Source organism: Pantherophis guttatus, chromosome 4 (assembly GCF_059756535.1).
Source record: "Pantherophis guttatus breed Tessera chromosome 4, ASM5975653v1, whole genome shotgun sequence".
In the NCBI taxonomy this organism is placed as follows: domain Eukaryota; kingdom Metazoa; phylum Chordata; class Lepidosauria; order Squamata; family Colubridae; genus Pantherophis; species Pantherophis guttatus.
In genome coordinates, this window is record NC_142066.1 from 62548739 (window position 1) to 62570368 (window position 21630).

The following is a 21630-nucleotide window of genomic DNA, read 5'->3' on the forward strand; positions in this document are numbered from 1 at the left end:
TGTAAAGGGGGCATGCATAAGCACACCAGCATGCCTACTGTCTCTGTCCTACTGTCCCCATTTATTTGTACTCCTTTCCTATGTCCATGTTTATACTTATATCTGTTATCTTGTACATGTTTGACAAAATAAATAAATAAATAAAAATAAAATAAATTGAACTGCTGCAAAAGTACACGGGTTATTCCCAGCCTTCCACCTCTCAAAAAGTCCAAAGCTGTTACTGAAGGCGTCTAAAGGCACCATTCTCTGCCTAGGAGCAAGGCGTTGGGGGTGGTGGGGGAGCGTCTGGCTGAGTGCAAGGTCGATGAAAATAGGCTCCCAACTCTGCTTCGCGCCCAGTTAGTCAACCCGCCTTTTCCAACAGCCAGCAATCTAAAGGAACTGGGAGGAAGGCTAATGAAGAAGTATGCTTCGACAAAGAGCACATTCTCCCAGGAGACAAACGAGCAGATGCTGTTTTTGGAGGGGCTCGCCACAGCGGTGGCGGCTCCACCGGGAGAAGGGCGGCAGCGGCATGGCCAGGGAGACAATCCCGGAGTCGTGATGTCAAAAAGCTTCCCGTGACGTCCGACCTGCCGTCTGGCGGCACCGTGCCTTGGTAAGGCAGGCGCGATGCTGGGGGCGCTCAGTGCCGGGCCCGGAGAAAGCCAGCAAACAGCACCTTTCTGCTGCTGCCGTGTTACCAACTACATGCGGGAATACAGCGAGTGTTGAAAGCATGGGGAAGAATAAAGGTGAGCGACACACGTAGGAGAGCCCGCGGGAAGAATTGGGCTGCTAATGTGAGAGCAAGCGAGGTTCAAGTACGGGTTTATTACCACTAAGAGCGACCTCTTGAGTTATAGAGCGTTCTCTATAGAATTATAGAGACCTCTGAGTTATAGAATGCCTCCGAAACTCAGAGGCGACTTGGTGTACTGGCGAAGTGTTCAAATATGAATCCGAAGACAACTTGAAAGCCGGTTTCAGTCAACCCAGAAATTCTCTGGGTATTCATTTACCAGATCAAACTTCATTGTTTCTGAACCCAAGATTAGCTAACTCAGATCTTGTTTCCAGCTTTCAGGAAAGGATAGTTGTTGAGAAGATAAAAAGGGGGTAAGGAAAAGCTGACATATTCTGACCCCTGATCCTCTCAAGAAAATTTCCACAATTAGCAAAAATGAAGCAGCTACAAAGTTCTCTGGTACTTTGGATCAGTCATAAATCCACTTACATTAGAAGGCTATTGCCAGAGATAAATAATAGTTCAGAAAGTGGTTCCCTGAGATCCTGGAAGAAAGCTGGGAGGTAAATCTGAGCAGATAAATACAAACAAAATAATTCTAAAGATAAAACAATTATGAGGCTGATGGAAAAAATCACAAATATAAAGTTTTGAGATATCCAGAACTTTTTATTCAAGAGATGTTAGAAGTTTGATTGGTTGACAACCAGTATTTTGGGATGAGGGATAAAGGCTGGCAATACTGGAACTATGAAATTGGCAGATGAACTGTTTGGAACAATGTAACTATTTAAAAGAGGATTCTTTTGTGATATAAGCAACTACTTTTTGCTCAGAAATATTCTTCATCTTATCTCTACAACATTCCTGAGGTAGCCTTAAATAGTTCATAGCTGTTATGGTTTTAAAATATAATAAAACTTTGATTTATTGGACTTCAATATAACAGAGTTTAGCTACAGCAGCTGGGCTCTGATTGTGTTTGCATCATTTATGTCATTTGCATAACAATGTCACTCAATGACATAACTTCTGATTTAATAGGCAGTTTCAGGTATAATGGGTAACTATTTAAATGAAACCATAGTTTTTCTTCCAATATAGCCAGATCTGCTTCTTGTAGTTTCTTGTCTGAAAGCTTTCCTTAACATGGGTTTTAGAAACGTTCTCTAATGATTCATTTGTAAGAAAATCAACATGCATCTGCGAGAAGTGATAGTATTGCTCTATACTGCATTAGTAAGGCCATGTTTGGAATACTGCATCCAATTCTAGTCCTCATGATACAACATGCTACCTGTTGTGATCCTAAAAAGAGTAATAATAATGGGCTAAACCTTACGATGAATGCTTGGGGGAACTAAGCATGTCTAGCCTAGTTCCCCCAAGTACCTAGTCTTCAGGTACTAGAGCAGCTATCAAGAGACGAGGGGATCGATATTCTCCAAAGCACCTGAGGGTAGGACAAGAATCAATGGGTAGTGGGTTTTCAAAAATCTTACCTGGAACAAAGGAGAAATTAACTGACAGTGAGAGCAATTAACCAATGGAACAACTTGCCTCCCAAAGTTGTAGATGCTGCATTGCTGGACATTTTTAAGAAGATTGGACATCCATTTGTCAGGGACAATATAAGGATTTCTGCTCTGGGCAGGGTGTTGAACTAGAAGACTTCCAATATCCTTTCTGGCCCTATGATTTTATGTTCACTGATTTCCATTTCCCTCCTTCGGTTTTGTATTCCTTATTAATAAATCATTTATGAGCCATTACTAGCTAAATGGAATATTATGTTCACAAAATACATTTTAGGAATTGGTAAAGTCATGGCTATCAGTCATGGCTATATGGCCATCATATAAAAAGTCATGGCAACCAGCTATCATATTGCTGATATTTTTATTTTTATTTTTTGTTCACAAGGCAATGTTCCTGTTGTTCTGAGACTTGACTAAGGTTCCTGAAACAAAAATAAGTTGTAAGCACTCTTGTGCATCCTTTGTAGTCTTTTCTGGCTCAAATTAGTCCTGGCCTTCTAATCCTGCTCCCTGCACAGACTCAACCATAGTATATTAGAAGAACATAAAACATGTCTCTAAAGATTCACTTGTAAGGAAATCAAATCTGATTCCTGCACATTAATGGTGGTTAGATTATGATGGGGAATTCTGAAGGTTAAAATCACAAAAAGGAGGAGCAAAAAGGAAGACAGATTTGTCTTCTGTGAAGTAACTCTATAGGGGGAGGAAACCTTTGAGGAAACTTAATAGAGATAGTGTGCTAGCTTATTTTTTCCTTGGTTATGTAAGTCTTGGTTTCAAAAACTACAATAAGCTAACAATACAATGGCAACTTGAAGAAGTCAGCCTACATTCCAATACCAAAAAATTAACACTGTGAACACCATACCATAAGCTTAGTGGTGGGTTGCTACCGGTTCACTCCGGATCAGGCCAACTGGTAGCGGCGGGGGCGGGAAGCTCTTCCTACCTGCTCGGATGTCTCTGCGCATGCGCAGAAGCTTCTGTGCATGTGCAGAAGCGTCACATTTGCGTACAAGCAAACCAATAGCTAACAAAATTGAAACCCACCACTGCATAAGCTTAATTTTATATGCCTGCAAAAGATTAGATTAGAGCCTTTCATGGAAAGCCAGATATTCAAGCTAACTTTAGAAAAAGCTGAGGAACAAAAAACATTATTGCTCATGCATGCTAAATAATTGAGATAGTCAAAATATACCAAAAAGAAATCACTATGTGCTTCATTGATTATAGAAAAGCTTTCAATTATGTTGATCATGTCAAGGTGTGGAAAATGTTCAGCAAAATAGGAATGTCAGAACATCTCATAGTGCTCATGATTACTATAGATACAGAAAATGGAGAAACAGACTGGCTCCAGATTAGCAAGAGTTCGACCAGCCTGCATACGCTCTCCTTTTTATTCAGTTTATATGCTGAATATACATTAAGGGAAGCTGGTATGGTTTTAAAACTGAAGGAAGAAATATGAATAATCTGAATTTTGCCGATGACACTACCCTGATAGCCAAAATGCAAAGTATCTGCAAGCTAGTATTAAAAATCAAGGAGCATAGTGAAAAAAAAAAAAAGGGGGGGGGAGGAATTGAACATAAAGTAGATGAAACTAATAACAGCAAGTAGAATAATAAGCCTCAGAACTGACACTGAAGCTATTAAAATAGTGGATAGCTTTTGTTTTTTAGGATTAACCTCAACAGTAAAGGAATAAGCAGTCAAGAAATAAGCTGTAGACTAGCTCTTGTAGAGAAGCCATAAAGCCTTGGAAGCTGTTTAAGCTCCACAATGTGTCTATACCTATAAAGATCAGAATTATGCAAGCCGTAGTATTCCCTATGACTTGCTATGGAACGAAAGTTTCAAAAAACAGGATAGGAAAACAACTGATGCCTTTGAACTTTTTATTGGAGAAAACTCCTGAGAATACTTATTTGTAATACAACAAAATTAAGGTGAATATGGATTTTAAAAATCATTTTATTAAACATGCCACAGAATTGGGAATAAATGTTTAAAATTGTCTCCTAAAATCCCTTTATCGGAGGTCACAGATAAACATCCAAGTGGCCTCAATGACTCTCAGAAAGAATGACCAGATGACTGCAAGGAATAGAAATCTTTCCATTCTCCATTGTTCAGTCAGAACTTCTTGGATGAGAAATGAAATGTTTTCAAGTAAAACAAGAAAGTCCAGTTGATTTCAGAAGGATGTTTTATTACATTGGATGATTTTTTCCCCCAATCCTCAGTGAAAAGAAGTTTCATGTACATTAAAACCTTTTGTTTGGAAATAAAGAGCAAAAAGATGAATAAGTATTAATTTTAGAAAGTTTTAAAATGGACTAAGGAGCTAAATTGGCTGGAAATAAGACTATGCAATAATTATATAAATTATAGTTCCTGTGGTTTGTTCAAAATCTTATTAAAATATATTTTATATTTTAATATTCTAGATTTTGAATTTAAATGTAAGAAGTCTTTTCCTGAGAAAATGGATTAGAGAAAAACATGATAAGAAAGCTGGTTACTAAAGACAACCAGAAAGAACTAAAGATTGTAATTAAAGGAGAATACACTCTAATATAAAATAGAGAACGATTTGGCAGAATTCAAGGATATTTAGCAACAATGTACTGAGAACATTTTTTATTACTATCAGATGGGTTCAAAATTGGAGATAGAGGAAACAGCTGAAAATCAGGCTGCTTTGAATCTAGATTTTAAAATGTATAAGAATGATAGTGACAAAGAACTTATACAAGATTCACAAATGAAATGTTGATATTTAAATAGTTAAAAAGGGATGCACAAATAATAATTCATGTGTGACTTGGATGTTTGGATTTCAGTTCAGAAGAATGACTTGGACATTTTTTAAAATTTGGACTTGAAAGGGATGTGTTCTCAAGAAGAAGTTCCTGACAAAAGATAGAAAATTAAAAGAAATAAATTTTTAGGACATTACTTAAAAAAATAAACATAATATCTTTTAAATATACAAAGAAAAATTTATAAAGTTGATTTATGTAACCATAGTTGAAATGTATATTATATTTTTCTTTGAATAGCTTAATGTTTTTTTTCTTAACTAGGACTGAATGATGAGGCTTTAAAATTTCTTTATAGATATTATGAAGAAGAAAGGTTTTTTTGGTTGTATTTTAAGAGAAAGTGGTAAGCTATGGTATTATTCTGATAGATGAATAGAAAATGAGAAGAAATTAATTTATGGAACATTGATGGGATTCAGTTTCAACATTTTGTTATCTTTGGTAGATTTTAAAGAATTATTTTTGAAATTTTAAAAAATGAGGCTTTAAAAATTTGTTTACAGATAGATTTTTATAGAAAATTCTAAGTTATTGTATAACTTAGAATAACACAGTTATTGTATAAAATAAATGAAAAGAATAAGAAACTTACTATTAGAAGTGTGTGTGCGTGTGTATTGTTTTTGTAGCTTGTAATGGTCTTTTGCTGATTAAGATTAAATGATGAGGCTTTATTATTTACTAATAGATAAAATGAATTATATGATCGACATTTTATAGAAGGCGATATGATTGAGATTGAAATTGTATTTGTCTTGATGAAGGGAGAAGTAAAATACAGACACAAACAAACACACAACCTTTTGTTCTTTTTCATATTTTCTTCCTTTCACATCCCCCCTTTTCTTCTTTATACTTTTTTTGTATTTATCTTAGTTTGTATTAGTTTCTTACATTATTATTAGTTATTTATATTTTATTTTTAAACCAGTAAAAATCATTTCTAAAAGAATCTGACTTAATGGCACATAGTAAGTAGGATATATATGAATGATTTTTTTAAAAAAAAATCACATGATTTGTCCTGCATTTTTCAGTACTATTGGCAGCATTTTTATGATGTCTGAGTGTAATGTGTGCCAGGAAATTTGGTATTTTATTACTATTTTAAAAAGTTTGCCTTTTGGATCAGATGAATGCTGTTAGAATCTTTATGTTACCAGCACTCTCACAAAATGGCTACTTTTATTTTTTCTTTTTATGACCTGGGATGCTTTCTTAATGAAATGCAGATCAAAAAATATTTTCCTAAAATTGTTTTCCATCTGTTTTATAGGCAGTTGGAGAAAATTTTTCTGTTGTGCTGTTCCACCAGAAACTCAGTCGTCAACTTGGTAAGATCCATCCCTCTTTAATAGTCAATGGCACCTTTTAGAAGTTTGCCTCAGATATTCATATTGTTACAGTATAATACCGGACTATATAATAGTCCACTATATGAATACATTGGATATATAGATATAGTTTTTCTCTTGTTTGTCTGGCTCTCAAAAAATTGCTTGTGAGATTAGTCTAATGTGAAAGATAATAAAACAAAATCATTTGAGTCAAGATCAAAACACAGGAATTGGAAGCATTCACCAAACATATCAACTCTGTAGACAGATACATCAAATTCACTTGGGAAGATGTTAAGAAAAATAGTCTAGACTTCCTGGACTGTGCAGTATACATTAAGGAAGACAGGAGCCTTAACATCGAAGTTTACAGAAAACCTACATACAGAGATCAATATTTACATTTTGATTCTCACTACCCACTGGAGCACAAAATGGGAGTTATCAGAAGCCTATACATCTGAGCTGAAGGCCTGCCAACCAGCAAAGATGGGAAAGAAAAAGAACTAAAACACATCAAGGAAGCCCTCAGAACATGTGGTTATCCCAAGTGGGCCTTCATCAAATCCCAAAAAAGACCCAGCAGGAGCTCTTTCCTTAACAGACAAAAAAGAGAATAATAAATGAAGCAATGTTGTCATTCCGTTCAGGAATATCTGAAAAGCTTAGGAAGATCTTCAGCCAATACAACATACAGGCACACTTTAAAACCAAGAATACACTAAGGCAGAAGTTTGTCTCCCCAAAGATAAAACACCCAGACATAAACCCAGACATATAGCAATAACACTTAGTCTTATATACTCTTCACAGTGCTTTACAGCCTTCTCTAAGTGATTTACAGTGTCAGTATATTGCCCCCAGCAATCTGGGTCCTCATTTTACCGACCTTGTAAGGATGGAAGGCTGAGTCACACTTGAACTGATGAGAATCAAATTGCTAAACTTCTGGCAGCTGGCAGTCAGCAAAAATAGCCTGCAACACTGCATTCTAACCACTGTACTGTATGCCATGTATACATGGCTGTATATGCAGTACAATGCAATGAGACATGTGCAGATCTGTACACTGAGAAAACAAAACAACCACTTCATAAACCCATGGCACAACGTAGCAGAATAAAGCCATTAGAACAAGATTCAGCTGTCCATCTGCATTTAAAAGATGAGAAGGCCGCTCTTTTGAAGACAGCAAAGTCCACATTTTGTACAGAAAAGACTGCTGGTTTGAAAGAGGAATCAAAAAGGCCATTTGTGTCAAAACTGAACAGCCCTCTCTCAACAGAGGGGAAGGGATACGACATAATCAATCCCTTGTCTATAACACAGTACTTTTAGCAGTTTCAAGTAGGCTCCACAATCATTTTCACTACTCAAGTGACCCTGAACACACAGATAAACCTCCAAGTGGCCTCAATGACTCTCTAAAAGAATGCAAATGGACAGCTGTTTGCAAGGAATATAAATCCTTCCATTCCTCACCATCCAGTCAGAGATGAAGAAGCTTCTTGGATATGAAGCGAAACGACTTCAAAGAAAAACAAGAAAGTGCAGTTGCCTCTTAAAAAGCACCTTTGGGACAACCAGGACCTGGATGACTGTGAATCTCCATTGACATAAAACAAAAAAGTAAAATTAATGAGTATATACTCTATTATCATAGTGATTGATAGAGAAACAATCTGTTAAAGATAAATAGACTTTACAGATGGTGTTATACAGATAGTCCTCAAGTTATGACAGTTTACTTAGTGATGGTTTAAAGTCACAACACCACCCCCTAAAAGTACTTATGACACAGTCCCGAAAATTACAAATATTGTAGCACCATGGCAGTCGTTCACCCTTATGACCTATCGCAGAGACACTACAACATTCCCCCTGCCTATTTTCTCCTCCTCCCTACAGGGACCTAATAGGCTCACTTACCTATTGATGATCCAGAGTTCCAGAACATGCTGACTACTCTCTCTCTCTCTTTTAGTACTTCAAGTTTTAAACATTTTATTAGGTTATAAGATAAGATACAAATACAAAAGAAAATTGAAAAGCAGTGGGGGGAAAGGGGAGAAGAAAAGTAAGGAAAGATTGGGAAAAAGAAAAATTCAAGTGGGCCAACATATCTTTCATCAGAGGCAAAGAGTACATGTTCTCAACGTACACATTGTTAATATCCCTGAAGTCCACACATAAACACATAGTCCCGGCCTTCTCTTTGAATAGGATGGGCACCGCAATCCTTGAGTGAGCGGACTGAATGAACCCCTGAGCCAGGTTATAAAAATGTCAAATCAATGCATGAACAGTGTGGCACCTGGGCACCATACATTCCAATACAAATGAAATTGATCAGATTAAACATAATTATTACATTCAATCAGTTTATGTATTTCTAATAACAATACACATCTATGTTAAGTTGCAGTCTATCATTATTCAATTATTCCACATTTTCTCATTATTACTTTCATTTTATAAAATAAAATTGTATACATTAGTATTCCCCTTATTTCTGTTACTTATTCTAGCTTTTAATCATGTCACCCTTTATTAAGAAACTTTTTCTCTCTTTCCTGTCTAACTTCTAATCATGTCACCTGCCTAATGGAAAAAAAAAAGAATAGAGAGGGAGGGAGTAGAAGCAACTCAGAACAATAACAAAAAAAAAAAAAGGAATCATCTCTTGCCCGCTTCATACTTTAACTGCTATGCTTTAAAAGAAAGAGAGGGAAAAAGAAAAATGAATCAGAACAACAGTAATCAAGAAAATCATCTATCCATCATCTCTTGCCCGCTTCAATACTTTAATTGCTATGCTTTTTTTTTTTTTACTTGCCTCCCAAATTCCTCTCTTAAAGTTCCATCTATGTCTGTTTCTTGGATGTCCAATCTAGGTGTTCCTCCCACCTCTACCCTCTTCCACTGCCTAGTTTCTAAAATTTCTATCCAGGCCCCTGCCTCCATTTCAAACATATCTTCCAACTCTCTTAATATGTTTTTCCCCTGCTTTGATTCATCAATCATTATTATTTTCATTGTTATCTCTTGTTTGTCTTCTTCCTTCTTCCTTTCTTCTTTTGACTCCTTCCTTTCCTGGGCATGGTCTGTACTCATCATCTCTTGTATGTTATTTTCCATTTCCTCCATAATCTCCTTAAATCCTTTATCCATAATGTCTTTTCTATTTTGAAAGAGAAAATCCATCTCCTGTACAATTCCACTCATTTTTTCTTTTTTAAATATTTTATTTTGGTTTTTTTTAAATTGATTTTTATCCAACAGTCCAAGAACTATTTATTTATTCCGTCTTTAAATTACCCTTCAAAGATACACTAGTCCCAGTTCTTTATGTCTCATAGGTTAACAATCAGTTCCATTTAAGTAGTCCCAGAGGTTATTAAAAGCCCTTTTATGTCCTCTTTACAAATTCATCCCCCTAGTGTAATATTCAAATGTCTCTGTAATTGATTTACTTCCCCATTTTCATATTTGGATCTCCAGTACTCATAGGTAGCTAAAAATAATCCAATTGAATTTTCACTTTCACTGTCTGTCATATAAGTGGAAGACTTGTAATTTTCCTTTTTGTCAGCAGGTGGCACTCTTCACTTGGATTTCAGTTTACTAGTCCATTGTCATTTTGGTTATAAAACAATTGTGAAATCAGAATAAATTTTGTAAATAGATAATTCCAACATTTAAAAATGCCTTCCCAGTATCACTTCTTCCCAGTATAGGAGTCCAATTTTCTGTTTATTTCAAAATCTATTATTTACTCTCCTGCACCTTTCATTTCTGGTTAGGTATTTCTTCAGAATGCCCCTAAAATGCTTAAAAGCTGCTTTAACACATAGTTCTGAGCAAATGATTCTGAATTGTTTCTTGGAGTTAAGTTTAAAGTGAAAGAAAAATCCTCTCCCCCAGTTCCAACATGGCTCACCACCTTTTCTCAGCACCAGTTTTAGCTGTTGTTCTTTGGTTGTCCCAGCTTTGTAGCAGCCATCTTTAGCCTGCTTCCTCTTACCATGGCTGAGAGGGAGAAAAAACCCTGGGCTGGACAGGAGAGCTGGGACTATTCCCAACCTCACAGGGTGCCCCTCTTTGCTTCACCCCCCTACAGGGTGGCTTTGGCTCCCTCCAGAACCCAGAAACACAAAGAATTCAGCACAGGGAACACGGAGACCCATTCCTCTGTGTCTGTACCACTGCAACGTCAACTGGAAGTCTTGAGCCAGGTTCTTGTCAATGTACTTCCTAAGTTCCTCCATTGCTTTTGGGGTGATCAAGTACATCTTGGGCTTTGATAGTTGTGCCCCAGGTAGAATATTGATGGCACAATCAGTCGGCCGATGGGGGTGGGGAGACAGCACATCACACTTGTCCTCACTAAACACTTCTGACAAATCTGCGTAGACTCGAGGAAAGGAGGCGTGGGGTGGAACTTGGGTTGGCAGGAATGGACTCTCCAGGACCTGTACTTTCCCCCCTTGAATGGATTCATGTGGCAGGGGTCAGGGACTGTCCCATTCCTCAGCTTGCGGAACCCTCCTTCCCACTATATCATTGGACCCCTCTTGTCTAATGATGTTAATCCTAGGGTTATGGATTCAATCATCATAGGCACAACTATAAACTGAATAATTTCCCAATGCTAGGTCATGTCTAACTGCACTGCGCTGCCTTTCATGCCATAGATTTGCCTGGACTCTGAAATAACTAGGGGTTGGACGTGGCTGGAGGCTAGACCCAGCAGCCATAGATGAACTGAGCCCCCCACCTCGGCCCTTCTCATGGACTACATCTGTGACTGGCTGTCCCTGCATTGTCAGTTGCACATTTCCTCGCCCCTCATGCTCCTTCGGACGCACGTCTGGCACCCCAGGCTCCGCCTCTTGCTCTGGGTGTGATTATCAATTCTGTGACCTGTGACTCTCCTGCTGTCACCTTAGCTGTTGGAGCTGTCCCCTCAGCCATCCTCCTCTCCAGTTCTCCAACTTTCCAGCTGAAAGCAGCAGATAAACATTGGGAAAAAAATGAGCGCTGACTTCCTCTCAAAAGGTCTGAGCTCCAGACCTAATCCAGTAATAACACCTCCAGGCATGTGGGCAGGTGATTCTTAATCAACATTGTTGTATTCTGTTTATTTGTTTTAAAACTTGCCAAGGCTGCAAATTCCAAATTTCTTCATGACTGCTTTACTAGCATCCCATACTGTGTTAAGCTTGTCCCTTTACCTAAATTATTGTCAAAAATAGTCTTGCGGTTTCTTTTTACAGTCTTTTATGATCCTTTCCTTTTTGCAAAATAGATTAATTTAGTCTCCATCTGAAACTCGAACTCTTTCCTCTTAAAACCAAACACATAGGATTATGATCAGAAAAGGATTTAGGTAGAATTTTATTTGCAAGATTTTTAGATATCCGTATCATGTCAATCCTTGAAAAGGGGTTTATGTCTTTCTGAGAAAAAGGTATATTTTTTGGCGCCACCATTTTTATTTCTCTTTGAATCTATTAATACATCATCTTGAAGAAAGTCTTTGGTAATTTACCCTGTAAGGATTTAATCCCCTTGGTAGATGCACTGTCCAGAGCTGGTGTAGTCACTCCATTCCAATCCTCATATATTTTGAGTTTGCCATTTTGTCTGGTCTAAACAAGAGTTCTAAAAATCAGTGGTGGTATGGAATAATCAGACTGATTTATACTGTAAATAAGAACAAGTTTAGAATCGTTTTTATTTCTTGAATAGAATCAAAGCTAACTTTCGTATCAATACAGTAGAGGTAATATATGAGATTTCTCTACAACATGGTTTAAAGTGATGTGATTGTCAACAGACAATACTAAGTCAGCTTATTGAGTGTTATATTCATCCAAGATAGTTTTTCTATTAATAAACTTATATATTTACCCCTAATTCAAATTAATTTAAACATTTATTTTATTTTTAATAAACTGGTGCAATGCCTTAAAGGAGGCAATTAAGTAATATTCTAATGGATTGTTAATATTAAGAGATTCAATTCTGGATTCTTTCCAAGCTTTATTTATATAGTTATGCCTCTTTTCAGCTTAAAAAGTTAGTAGCGAGCATTTTCCTTTCCTTTCCTTTCCTTTCCTTTCCTTTCCTTTCCTTTCCTTTCCTTTCCTTTCCTTTCCTTCCCTTCCCTTCCCTTCCCCTTCCCCTTCCCCTTCCCCTTCCCCTTCCCCTTCCCCTTTTTTCTTTTCTTTTCTTTTTTGGTATTGCAGTAATGACAAATTCTGTAATTTTAAAATTAAATTTAGAATAATTTAATTTATAAGTATTTCTTTTGTTAGTTCTATAATGTTTTCCCAATGACTTTTAAAACTTTTCTTTATGCTGATTTATACCTCTATGAAATTTTTTTGTGCCTTATGTATTTCAGCATTAATATTATTGGGCCTGATCACTTCAAATCTTCTTCAGAGTTGTCTGAGCCAGACCTGGAGCTAGACCACCATGAGGTAATCCACTAAAGAAGCTAGCTTTTATAGTGTTTTCCTCCAAATTGGAAATGAGCAGGTCATGAAGTCACTACAGTTGGGAAAACATTATGATAATATCTGTTTGGTGCCTTTTATATTTAAAACTTGAGTTAAAATAGATGACTGCTTTCTGCTTTTTATATTTAAAAACCACAGCAACATCAGTTTCAATAATGTCTCTTTTTAAAGTTTGAAAATTGATACTATTGATAAATTGATCCCCAAATGGTTCTGGCAAGAAGTTACTTTCATTAGAAAATCATTTTTTTCCTCTCCTGCCTAGCTAAGTGGTGGTTTCTACAGTATGAGAAAAGGGAAGAGAAAAATATATATAAACCTTCCTTTGGAATAATTATTTCTTTATTACCTTTTACTCACTTCAATATTTCAGATAGAAATATGATTCCCAAATTTGGGAGATACACAAGACTGAATGAATGTTTGCCAAACTTAAATAAATTTATTGAAACTTTCTTTTGCTTGTAATGAATAAGTTTCTTAGGCATTGAAACAATATATGCAGTGTCAGATTTTGTGGAGATTGGTAACTAGGGAACTATCTTTTTAAACTTTATCACTGAGTAATTGATTTGTTTTCTTGAAAATCTGCAGATGATTATTTTTTCTTTACCCAGATAAATTCAGTTTTGGGATAATTTTTCAACAGTGCACATCATCATCATTAGATCCTGTGCAGAGCAATTTGGGAAGTAAGTGTTTTCCAGCAGTTTTGATCATTTGCAGCATCTTTGGCATCATTGTGCACGGGACATTAATAATCTTAAAATCTTCCTTAAATGTTTGGCACCCTATTTTCTGAGGCTGGCCTTTTTTCCTCTTTTTTTCCAGGAAGCATCCAAAGTAGTGCAATTTTGAATGCTGGTCTTTAGGTATATGTAAGATATGGCCAACAAGCCACATTCGAAGTTCATTCACAATTCTCAGTAGGTGTTCTACATCTGATCTTTGTAGTACCTCTTCCTTAGTGATGAGGTTAAGATCTCTAAAGAAACAGAAAGCAAACAGTGCATATGTCGGTTGGAAATGCAAGCTGAGTTTTCTTCAGTGCCCCAACTCTCTCTCCTTTTAATTCTACTTTACCTGATTAGTTCTTGAAAACTGGAAGGTCTTCAACTATTTTATGAACTTTCAATTGGTTTAATGAAGGTGTTACCTTCATAGTGTATTTATTTTCTTTCATGACCAGTATGACTATTATTGTTTTATGTTTTCCTATATATGTGAAAGGAAAATGAGCTTGATTACCTTGTAAATTGAAGACAGGAAGGCAGAAAGAATGCTTAGCTTTCTTCCCAACTTTTACTTTAGTTCAAAATCACTAGCTTGTAAGGAAATATTTATGAAGCTTAAGTTAATTGCCAGAAAACTTTAAATATCAGGAGAGCTTTATTAATGAATCAAATCCATCATTTCTAGCTATGGGTGATTTTTGAGCATCAGAATAATTAATGTTGCTAATGTCTTTGTACTATAATTTCCTCTACTTCCAGTAGTCAGAATATAAATGCTGTTGGTTAACCAAAATAACTTTAAAAACATATCAATAGAATTACGAATTAGAATGATAGGTGACCTCCACGAAAGGGAGGAAATCCATCCAATTGTCTTGATGGTAATTTATATAACATCTGAGACATGCAAGATGCCAACTGCATGTTCACAGCAACCGTTAGTAGCCAGATGATGTGAGAAGCTGAGCCCCTGAGTGGTCCCCAAAGGTTTTAGGAACTTCTGCCCAAACTGCAAAGTGAATTGAACTCCTTGATTTGAGATTATTCTTTCTGGAGCACCATGCAACTGGTAGACATGCTGCACAAATAGTTTAGCCAAAGTGTGCATGGAGTGGATTTTTTGACAGGGTATAAAGTGCACTTTCTTGGAAAACAAGTCGGTTATCATACAAATTGCTGTATTATCCGAGTTTTGAAGCAGTTCTATTATAAAGTCCATTGATATCTCTTTCCATTGGACTTTAGATTCTACTATTGGCTGGACAAGCTTGGGTGTTCCCTCTTATCACCTTTTGAAAGAGGCACAAATGGGGCAGCTAGCTAGTGATGAGGAGGGCTATCCGGGCAAACAAGGGAACAAATTGGAAGTAAAAGCTTGCAAATCCCAGGAAGCTTTGTAGTTGCTTCCAGGTGTGTGGAGGAGCCCACTTTAGCACTGCCCACACCTTTTTGCAGTCCACCTCTATTACTTCGTGGGAAATAAGATAGCCCAGATGGTTAATTTTACTCTGGTAGAATTTAAATTTGGCATATAATTTGGCAGCTTGAAGCTTCTTGAGCATAGCTCTGAATAGTTTTATGTATTCTGCCAGGGTCTCAGTATAAATTAAGATGTCCTTCAGGTAAACTAACACTCCCTTGTTCAGGTGTCCATGCAGCACTTTGTTAATTAGCTGCATAAATACAGCAGGGGCCCCTTGCAGTCCAAAAGGGAGGACCCAGAATTGAAAACATCCTAAAGGCCAATTGAAAACCATTTTTCACTTGTCCCCACTTTGATCTTCACTCAGTAGTATGCCTCCCACAAACACAACTTGGTGAAGATCTTCCCCTTGGCCAAATGGGCTAGCATGTCCTTCATGAGGGGGAGTGTGTAACTGTTTTCGACACACACAGCATTAAGTCCATGATAGTCCATGCATAAATGAAAAGACCTATCCTTCTTTTCCCTAAACAGTACTAGGACAACCATCCTTGGCCTGGCAGGTTGGATGAATTTCTGCTTCAGATTTTTTACTATAAAAGTCCACAATTTCTCCAGTTCCCTAGGGGTCATGGAATGCAATTTAGGTTTGGATAGTTTGGCCTCCAGCAGAATTTCTATGGAACAGTCATTTGTCTGGTGGGTTGGGAGCATATTTGACCCCTTCTCACAGAAGATGTCCTGTACTTTTTGGGGATCCAAGGATCACCTTGAGGACGGTCTTTTGCAGCTGCTCCCACCTCCCTTTTTGGTTTCACCCACTGCTGTTTAGGAGTAGGCTTTTGATGGCCCTTCTCACCACGCTCTTCACAGCTGGCCCGCTGGATCTTTAGCATTCCCTTCCTGCAGTTCACATAGGGTTCCATTTCTGGAACCAAGACAGTCCTAACACAAGGGGACTTTCCATGCCAGGGGCTTCAGTGAAACTCAGGGTCTGTGTGTGGGTGTGCCTATCCTTCTCTATTTGCTCGGTAATAACTGTTGCTGGGATTCCCCCTGCCACTGAGCCATCCATCTGGCAAAAAGCTATGGACACTTTAAGTTGTTTGAGTCTCACATCCAGTTTCTCAAGAAGAGCAGGGTTGACCAGGCATCTGGTGCACCCCAAGTTCGGGAGAGCTACTACGCTCCCTTTGCATCCCAAGGATCAGACCACCAGTTCTATGGGGATCATTACAGGGTTGACTGGGATCATTGTCATAATCTGATTCGTTTTCCACTTGACTATCCACCAGGTCATTCAGAGTTCTCCTGCCCTCCTTGGTGAGAGGGGAAGTCTATAGCTTCTATTCCCTTCAGCGCAGTCTCACAGATTCACAGATGTAGGAGTTTTGCTAAATTTTTGGCAGGATCCTGAATTGTTTTCTGGGTTGGGTGTATAGCTTGGTAATCAGCAGTTTGATGCCCCTCCTTCCCACACCTGAAGCAGCCAGTGGATCATTGGCATGGGCTCTGCTCACCTGGCACCAGTTTTGGGGCCTCTTTTTTTTCAGGGAGGGACCTTTGCCATCCACAGCTCAGATGGTATTTGGATCGAGTCAGGTTGATTTCCATTCTTCTGCTAGGACATACCAGCTATGAGGGGGTACCTCTGGAAATGCAGGTGTTGTAGACCTCGTCACTTAGCCCATTTCAGAAACATCTGATGAAGATGTCTTCTGGCCAGTTGACAAGCCAGGTTGTGAAACTCCTGGTGTACTCAGCTACTCCTTTGCGTGCTTGACTGATGCTCTTTATGTGGTCTCTGGCTTTGCGATTGGTGAAGGGGTCTTTGAAGTGTTTCCGAAGTGTGACCATGAAGCAGTCAAAGTTTCTCAGTTCTGAGGCAACATCATTGTGGAGAGTGACCATCCATTCAGCTGCAATCGCCTCCATGGTCACTCACCTTAGCCCCTTTGGTAGCTATTTCTGGACCATACTGTTGCATGTAAGTCCAAACCTGCGCCAGGAAGGACCCCAATTGCTTGGAGTCTCCATTGAACTTTAGTCTCAGGACTGGTGTCTTGCATCCTCTCTGTTGTGCTGGTGCTGCCCCTGCAGCTGGGCTATGGAGCCAGCCATTGGGGCTGCTGCTGCTGCTGCTGCTGGGGTGCTTGCTTCTGCTGCTGTTGTGGCAGCAGAGGTAGTTGCCCCATCATTTGCCATGGCTGGAGTAAGCTGATCAGTGAGATGTGCTGCTCGGACTAAGACTTCTCATGCTAACCCTAGCCCCTCAGAAACTTTATGGCTTCCTCCAACATCCAGTCCTCTTGCTCTGCTCACCTGTGGTTGATTCTTCCTCCAGTTCCTCCAGATCCACTCGAATCTCTCACCGGCAGCTGCCATGGCCCCCACGGGTGAATGTCACCCACACAAGTTTCTTTTTCCATTCTTCCTTTTTTCTGACTCTGAGGGACATTGGAGTTTTGGTGGATCATTCTCTCCCAGCCACTCAGATAGATCCAGCCCTCCAGGAGGGGGTTTCGATGATGCCCCCACCAGCCTTCAATCTGTTCCTGGTCATTCCTTTGAGCCAACATTGTTTGCATGATCCTCATGGTAGAAACAATTTCCTCTAGGCTAGCTATGCAGTTGGGTTGACCACAACTGCATAGCTAGTCTAATGTCAGACCTGCCTTAATCTGATCCCTTAGGAAAGAAAGACCCTCGACTCCATTTGGTTAAAGCAGGGGTTGGCAACCTTAAACACTCAAAGAGCCACTTGGGCCTGTTTCCCACAGAAAACAAAACACTGGAGGCCACAAAACCTGGATGGGCGTGGCCAACTCAATGTCACTCACACAAGACTCTCCCAGCCATGTCTACCCAGGTTTTGTGACTCCGTTTTTCTATGGGAAATAGGTAACTCCCTCTCTGTCTCTCTCCTTCCTTCCCATCTCTTTCTCCCTCTCTGTCTATCTCCCTCTCTCTCTGTATCTTTCTCTCATCTCTCTTTTTCTCTATCTCCCTCTCCCTCCCTCCCTCTTATCTTTCTTTTTCTCTCATCTGTCTTTTTCTGTCTCCCCATCACCCTCTCTATCTCCCTCTCATTCTTCTCTGTGTCTCTCTCTCTCTCTCTCTTTCTCTCCCCCCTCTCTGTGTCTCTCTCTCTCTGTCTGTGTGTGCGGGTGTGTCGCTCTCTCTCGCTCCCTGCCTCTATCTCTTCTCACACTCGGAAAGCCCTGCAGCCCCGTGTGCTCTCTTAGAGGCTTTTTACCAGCTTTTTTTTTTCTTTTTGGAAAGACGGGCTGGTGGAGCAATGAGCACTTCCCTCCTCCTCCTGCACCCCTCCTGACCGGCTGTGGCGGGGCCGGGAAGGTGCGCACAGGAGGAGGAGGAGGGGGAGGGAAGTCTCCACTGCAGGTTGCGCTCATTGCTCCACTAACCCGATTTTTCAAAAGGAAGGGGAAAAAAATAGCTGGCAAAAACCCCCAAAGAGAGCATGCAGGGCTGCAGGGCTTTCCAAGAATGAGAAGAGACAAAGGCAGGGAGCGAAAGAAAGCGAGACACAGAGAGAGAGAGAGTGGGTTTCCCCTTCCCCTGGGGAAACAAAAGCAAACAGAAATATAGCTCTTTCTGAAAGAGCTGAGACCAGGGAAAGCATAGGAAACAGAAAGCGGCGTGGGTAGGGGAGTGCTTCCCCATGTCATCCCCTTCTTTATCTTGGCCCCGCCGACAAGGGAGGAGGCTTGGGGATGGCCTCCACCCCGCAAGATCCGCCCCCGCCATTCTCTCCCAGCAGCCTTTGATGATGGCAACAGCAAATGTACCAGGCGGAATACTGTTGCCACGCAAAGGCAAGTGCAGGGGCACTTTGCTTCTGCACTAAGGGTCTGACCATGCCACTGCCGTGACAGGGTGACAGGGAGCCACGACAGAGGGCTCAAAGAGCCACATGCGGCCCCGGAGCCACAGGTTGCCAACTCCTAGGTTAAAGCAAAGGGTTTTTTACTAAAGTTGTTGGCTGCAGTAAAGTCACGCTAACTCTGAATTTTCCTTGAATCTCAAAAGATACAGAAAGATTTGCCTGCAGCCCATCCCTCCACCCCTTGACCAGCCTGTTTCCAGCCAATCGGAGCTCATCAAAATGTTTTGAGAATGCTGGGATGTTTGGGGGTAATCCACATATTTTCTCAGGGTGCCTGGCCTTGGGACACTGCTACAAACTGGATCCAGGCTGCTCCGATCTTTATCATCTATCATTCCCTCTACCTGTTTCCCATCACATATACACACAGCTTTATTGCCCTTCTATTCTCCCCTTCCAGCCTTTAATGGCAGGATGCCTATGAGACACCAAGCCACACCAGGCTGAGCTGATAACTGTGCAGTGGTCCATGCAGTTGGTAGTCCCGAGCACAGGATGAAATGGGCCATTTTGGTTAACATATCTACCATGAGCAAAATAACGGTGGCTCCTTTAGATGGTGGCTATTCACTGATGAAATTCATATAAACAGTTCCCCACAGTCTCTGTGATATGGGCAAAGGCTTCAGCAGTCTGGGGAAAGCATCTGTGATGTTTTTGGCTTGCCTACACTGCACTGCCACATATCCATGGATGTCATATTGCAGCCGCAGCCACCAAAAAGTTCAGAAAACTAGATGGAGTGTCTAAAACACCCTGAAGTGGCCTGCAGCTGGCCTATTGTGACACTGTTGTAAGATGAGACCCCAAAGGGACCCGACCAGAATGTAGATGTGGTTTCTAAAGTAGAGCAAGTCCTCAGTATATGATCAAGGAGGTGTCTCTTTTCCTTCACCTAAGGCTAACTCACAATGAAGTGCAGCAAGAAACATGTCTTGCTACTGGGCATCCCAGATCTGTGCTCTCAAACCCATGGGTTCTTCAGTAGTGGTGAATCTCTCCAATGGGATTACAGTTTGGGCCCTAACTTGTCCTCTTTTTGAATATATTTTGGCTTGGGGGGCAATGCATCTGCACATGGATTGCACCTGTTTGAGATATACATCACCGTGAAGTCAAAGCAGGAAAAGGACAATGACCAGTGGACCTGTTGCTGGTTCAGAGATGGCCAACCTGCAGATGGTCCAGATTGCGGTGATTGGTCTGGACCTTGTTTTAATGCCAGATACCCTCCAGATAATGCCCCCAAGTTTCAAAGTCTGCCTGCACTGCCAACAGCTCCTTGTCCCAGATGATATAGTTCTTTTCTGCCGGAGACAACTTCTGACAATAGTAGACACAAAGGAACAGGGTATCTGAGGGTACATAGGCCTGCAATAGGACAGCCCCTATGACAACATCTGATGCATCTGTCTCTGCTACAAAAGGCCTCAGCGGATCAGGATATTTCAGAATAGGGTCTGAGGTGAAGGTGGCTTTTACAGCATCAGAGGTATTCTTCGCCTTGCCCCAGTGGAATTTCACCCCTTCTAACACACATTTAATATAGGTGCATGAACCTGTGATAGTAGTTCACAAAGCACAGAAGCCATTGCACATTCTTCACCCGGCGTAGGGACTGCCACAACTGCAGCGCTTCCAGCTTTGTGGGATTCATTGCTAGGCTCTTGCGGGAGACATGGTGGCTGAAGAATTCAATGGTTGTTTGTGTGAAGTGACATTTTGAAGTGCACATCAAAACAAACAAGTGTCCCCAACAAGTACGCCTTCCCCCAGTGACTGGTTAGATCACCCTTCTCCAGCTATTCTTTGTAAGGAGGGGCAGGTTGTTTCCTCACAACAGCCTCGCTGATCTTCTCTGTGCCTCTCTCCACTCTACTCTCCTCGCCCATGGATTAGGTGGGTGGAGGAGGGATCTGTTCCTCATCATAGGTGATCTGGAGCCTGTCATCTCTGCTGATTCTCTGCAGCTGCTCTTCTGTGCTCTATCTAGTCAGCTATTGCCCAGCCCCACCCCAACTGCCAGACAGCCCTGGGACTGCCTTGTCCTCAGCCCTTGGACTCTGCATTCATTTGAAGAGAACTGTGTCTTCCCCATCATATGGCCCCAGTTCCAACATCTCCTCCTCCTCCTAATCAGGATCTAATGAAGCCATGTCAATTGCTGTTCATTGTTAATGATTCTTTGCTCATATGAGTTTTAGATTTTTAAATGTGTTTCTTATTTTAATGTTGCAGGCTGTCCAGAATCATTTATTTGAGATGCGCTCCTATATAAAACTATGAAATATAAACACACATACATGCATACAGACACACAGGTATATACATACATATATACCTTGGCATGATCCAAAGGAAGTAGGAAGTTGTAGTTTGGTGATAGTATTATTGCAGAAAATTTTTCTGAGAAAAATTAGACAGTTTAAGTCAAACTGGATTAAGAACTAGCATGCACAAATGCTAGATCTCTATTTATTAATGTGAATTAGCAGTTCAGTGCAGCTAGAACAAAACAATTCTATTTATTTAATTTAATGTTCCTTTTCCTTGGGTAGCCCTGTAAAAGCTCAAGCAGTACATTAAGTAGAAATCCA

The 21630-nt window shown here is 40.0% G+C and overlaps 1 protein-coding gene across 4 annotated transcripts in view; it reads left to right on the forward strand.

The window, feature by feature from the left end:
- The first annotated feature begins 266 nt into the window (after nt 1-266).
- Nucleotides 267-21630, forward strand: part of LOC117664883 (uncharacterized) — a 29719-nt gene continuing 8355 nt past the window's right edge. For 2 of the 4 annotated variants that reach the window (XM_034416278.3, XM_034416279.3), the window contains exons 1-3: nt 267-737; nt 6382-6439; nt 12852-12930. In XM_034416278.3, the coding sequence (XP_034272169.1) occupies nt 722-737; nt 6382-6439; nt 12852-12930 (153 nt within the window). In that variant the 5' untranslated portion in view covers nt 267-721. Of the gene's footprint in view, nt 738-6381; nt 6440-12851; nt 12931-13585; nt 13662-21630 lie in introns of those variants that run through there. The other 2 variants (XM_087892311.1, XM_087892312.1) reach the window with 1 other exon arrangement.